The sequence below is a fragment of the Pygoscelis adeliae genome, unplaced genomic scaffold (assembly GCF_000699105.1).
Source record: "Pygoscelis adeliae isolate BGI_AS28 unplaced genomic scaffold, ASM69910v1 Scaffold402, whole genome shotgun sequence".
Taxonomy (NCBI): domain Eukaryota; kingdom Metazoa; phylum Chordata; class Aves; order Sphenisciformes; family Spheniscidae; genus Pygoscelis; species Pygoscelis adeliae.
In genome coordinates this window covers 5,617,132-5,622,179 of record NW_008824411.1, presented here as the reverse complement: position 1 = coordinate 5,622,179, position 5,048 = coordinate 5,617,132, and the positions used below count along the sequence as shown (strand labels likewise).

Genomic DNA, 5,048 nt, shown 5'->3' with positions numbered 1-5,048 from the left:
CAGAGAAAGTCCTTTTCAGGGAAGCTTGCTTGTTGATGACAGCTCTGGTCCTGTTGGAATCAATGGGACCAATTAAGCTTAAAACACGTAATACTGCTGAAGTGCTTTTGGAACTGGGACCAAAAATTGAAGGAAAAAGCAAGCTTTCACCCTTCACAATGTGCCTTTAATCACTCTGGTTCTGATCAGTTTCTTAAATACAAGAAATTAATCGGAACACCCTATTAGTTGTGGGTAAACCACAACATCAGTAGATAAACATCAGCATGTTTATGTAGCCATTTAATAAAATGGAAATGTTTGGTTGCGGTTTTTAGTTCACGATTCAATGTGTTAAACGTGTATTTCTCCTTATGACTTCTGCTATATGTTGACCACAGGCCAATAAACATGGTAATTATTCTTTAAAAAAATAGCAGTAGTAGCTAAAAAATAAGGATATTTTTTGTGTAATTAGCATTTGAAATATCTAAGATTAACTGTAGTTTCAGTAGCTGAGTGCATATGAATACTGAATTTCATATCACCAAGAGGAAAAACATTTCAATGTATTTTAGGTTTTAAGTCTGGTTTCTAAACCCATTAAATGCTCCTGGAAATTTCCTTATGAAAATTTTGTAATAATGTGTCTATTTGAAATGCTTAATGTCTAAAGAGTATATAACACAAGCAGCTCTGACGTTTGGAAAGCAGTTTTTAATGAAGATAACAAAACGGGATGCTGGTAGGACGAAGGGGATAAACTTTACAAAATACTTAATGACTTTCATGAACTTATTAAGTCTTTCTTTTTGTGAGGGAGGGATTTGGAAATGCGAGTTAGATACTTTTCAGTGTTGTGGTTTTTATGCATTATGAGCCAAAGCTGATTTACTTTTAAGTGGTGTCTTTTTAAGCAATTTTTTAGTTCTTGCCGTATATTTTTGGGCTAAAACACAAATAATTTCAGTGGGTCAAAAAGTGCAATATTAAATAGTCCTGAGCACATACCTAGTTAGGGCATTTGACAATTGCTGCGGGATGGAATTTTCGTGTGTGTGAATATGTGTGAATTCAGCCCAAAGGTTTAACTGTGCAGAAGTTTCCAGCATAGCATTAGTTTTTCCATTTCAGATACCTGGCCCAGGGAAATCTTGACTTTCTTGTGAGGGAAACGTGAGTGGGCATCTTCTGCCCACTGCAGACATAGCCTTTACAGCTGGGTCAAAGTTTTGTGATTATTATATAAAGGAGCATATTTGGGAAGGCTTTTCTATGTCTTACTTCCTTCTGTTTCCCTAAGCAAAGGATCTCTCCTATCTTTCTGTTGCTTTGTTTAACCAGATATTTGAATCTGGTTTTATAAAACAGCTGGATTCTTTATTCCACCTTATTTCTTATCTTTCTTTATTCCATTCTTATAACCACCTTCCTAGTATTAGTTTTATGAATGCTCTGTAAGGTACATCATGTAGGCATTCTGCAAAAGCCTTTGCATGTTCCCTTTCCTGATGAGCAAGATTGTATCTATCTTTCTATTAATTAAATCAGAATTAATATACAGATTCACTGAATGTAGTGGAAGATGCATCACTAATGTGGACACCAACCATTGAAGTGCTAGATATCCCGGATGCGTTAACCTCAATAAATATTTGGAATATTTCCTTTTTGCTATATTTGTCATGACAGGAAGTGCAAATTGGCAGGAGGTGTGTGTCGGGGGATGCTTACAATAAAATTCTACATCTGTTGCCACACAAAAGTTGTGATCACTATTGATGTCATATGCTGTGTCAATCTGTGCTGCTCATGATTTTCTGAACATATATATGGGTGGCCAGAAGAGCACCCTTCTAGACCAGATCCAAATGTAAATGTGTATAGCACCATTGTAGCATCTGTATCTGTTGGGTGGATGGTTGGATTAGAAAAAACACAAAAATGTTTTGCAGTGTTTCAGTTCACCAGATAGGTGTCCATTAGAAGTGTGAAAACACTACAATTTCTGATGGTTTCTTTCTGCTGCTAGTGATGCATCTCTTAAAACAGGCAGTAAAAATGTTTGTTCGTGATTCAGTCTGTAGATTTCAGACGAGCAAATTAAATCTTGGAATACAGCAGCAGTGGAGGCTAATATGTCAAGAGGAGAAGATTTGGTCAGTTCACACTCATTTTCTTCCCTTTTACTAATGTAGCAGCATGTCATGAAATAGCTGGCGTAATGCATTGCAGAGCACATTGCATTTCAGGGATGCTTAAAGTATCTGTCTGTGTGTCAGATTGTGAAGTGCTTTGAGAACTAACCCACTAGAAATGATGATGATTTTTCAGGAAGCGGTATGATAAGGCTGAGTCAGAGTACGTGGCAGCCAAGCTGGACCTCCAACACAAGACGGAGATTAAGGAGCACCTCACGGAGCACCTGTGCACGATCATACAGCAGAATGAACTCCGCAAGGCCAGGAAGCTGGAGGAGTTAATGCAGCAGCTGGAAGTGGAGGCAGATGAGGAAAATCTGGAACTTGAGATAGAGGTGGAGCGGATGCTGCAGCAGCAGGAGGCAGAAGCAGGGAGGCAAGCCAGCCAGTCACACAATCATGCTGGGACAGCTAAGGAAAACCCCACTCCCAGTGTTACGGCACGGGAGAGTGAGCATGCTAACCGTGCTGTCGCTTCTCCTGCTATTTCTGAACAGTTGGTTCAGTCTGAAAACTTGGGTACCAAATCTCTCTCCAATATGGACAGCCAAACTCCAGCAGTAAATGTGACTCCAGGAAACACCCCAGCTTGTTCAGATACATGACTACTATATTCACATAAGCCAGCCGGTTATGGATGATATGCTCTCTGTGGGCTTGTGTGCTGTATGTTATATCTGGGTTTCTGCCGTGCCAGTAATATGCACTTCATTTCTCTTTTCCTTTAATATTGTTTTTTGAATTTTAGAGGCTCTTTTTTTCACAAGACTCTCATTTGGGGTTCACCGTCTGTCGTCTTCATTCTGGTTTAAGTTCATGTTCTAATGCCCAGCTCTTCATGGGGCTTTGTACCTTCCTGAAACAGGATACTTGGAAGCGAACACTAAGGTTTTTCCAAAGGCTTTCAGCATATTGATATCACAAGTACCTGTTCCAAGCAGTGTGCAAGAGATACGTATCTATGGGAGGAAACATTGCAACTTACTCTGCTTCTGAACACATTCTGTCCCCTGACAACTGCGATAGGATGTTTGTCTTCCTTTGTATCTGTAAGGGATTAGTTTTCAACGGTTTTTAATCCTGTGAAACCCAAATGCTTACTTTAATTATCTTCGCAGCTGATACTCTTTCCTGTACCTGATTTAAAGGAAATTTGCATATTGAGGCAAATTGCAGTCAGTTGTAATATTTCGTACTTATCACTTTGCCTATTTCTTTCAGGTCATGCTAGATCACACAAAGCTATATATTGATAACATTATTATCTATGAAATCACAGCAGCTATGATTTCACAAAAATGATCGGTTACAGTTTAAGACATTGCAGAATGTGTGATGTAGAAGTAGAAACAGACAAAAGAGACTGTGTTACAATTAAAGCTGTTCCATTACATTTTTCTCTGTCGTAGTTGCCTCAAAGTTCCAATAATTAGCCAGGGATCTTGTAATGAATAATCCCCACTGTATATTGGAAATGAGCCCATTTTTTTAAAATATTCAATGCATTTTCTTGCCTGAAGAGTGGGTTTGTACCCCAGAAGAAGTTCAGCTGTTTTACTCTGTTGCTGTTGAAAGGCTTTAAAAAGCTATTCAGGTGGAGAAAGTTTCATGAATTAAAATAGAGGACGTAGGAAAACCTCCCATAGACCAATGCAGCTGCAAACCATGGGGACAGCGTTCATAGCTATCCACTTTGTAACAGAGGAAGGCTGCTTTCATTGTGGAAATGGTTTCTGTAATACCTGACCTGAAAGTGTCAGTCAGAGTTCATGAATGAGTTACTGAATGATGCCATCGAGTATGTAAATGGGACACTGATTGTCTCTATGGCTTTAATAGTGGAAAAACATGTCACTACATTTCATTTTTATTCTATTAATAAATCAGTGCATCTTCTACACAGTGTGTTTACTTTCAGTTGTGATATCTGATATTAATACATGTATCCAAGACTTTTTCCACAGGAGGTGATAAATGACAATATCAGATATGTCCTTTGGCAACTTTCTGCTGTGTGAAAGTAAAACCTCGAAAAAGGCTGTTCCAAAATACAAAGACTTAGGAAGCAAAGACATGGCAGGATACAGCTTGGCAGGAATCTTTTCAGCTAACCGTGGCCTAAGGCAGCAGTGGAAAATCTCTACCAGTGCCTCCCATATACAGGAGAAAGAGGGATAAATCTGTTTCCTAGAGAAGCCACTCATAATCAGGGCTGACTGAAGTTAGAAAACTCCAAAGTAACATTTGAAATACGTATGAGGCATTGCTCTGTTGTTGCTGATACACTGCATTCCCTGTTATTTGGCTGGAAGACTTGGCCTAAAAGCCGAAGATTTGATTGTATTGTGAGAAGGTTGTGACTGACTTCCTTTGCTCTGCAGTTGCAGAACAGCTTGTAGCAACCTGCTTACGGTTTTCAAAACTGGATACCAGTAAGTGCAATAATAATTTAGTTGCACCATTCTTGTTTCCATCCTCTGCAGCTGTCCCCAGTTGCTCCCCAACAGAATCTAAGTCCTAGTAGATAGGTCTGTTCCTCATTACAGTTGTATTCAGCTCATCAGGGGACATACAGAAGAGCATCTGACAGAAGAGTTGAATTGTAATGGTATTTACAGGAAGCACATGCATACCATTTTGCATATAATTTGTGGTTCTCCAGTAGGCTAAAATGTAGTTGAAATAGTCCTACTGATTGCACCTTGTTGTTATGGATAAGATTATTGTTTGAACTCCTCAGACCAAAAAAGGCAAAAAATTATAAGTCCAAAGATCTTTTTGACAACTACTTAAGAATATGAGTCTCCTAGAAGGGAATAAGTTTATATCCAACAAAATTACTTAAAAGCTGAAAAATTCTCGTGTGCC

General features: G+C 38.8%; 1 protein-coding gene across 1 annotated transcript in view; it reads left to right on the top strand.

The window, feature by feature from the left end:
- Positions 1-4,050, top strand: part of GORAB (golgin, RAB6-interacting) — a 28,482-nt gene extending 24,432 nt beyond the window's left edge. The window contains exon 5 of the mRNA XM_009320712.1: positions 2,314-4,050. Within this exon, the coding sequence (XP_009318987.1) occupies positions 2,314-2,785 (472 nt within the window). The 3' untranslated portion in view covers positions 2,786-4,050. The remainder of the gene's footprint in view (positions 1-2,313) is intronic.
- Positions 4,051-5,048: the final 998 nt, after the last annotated feature.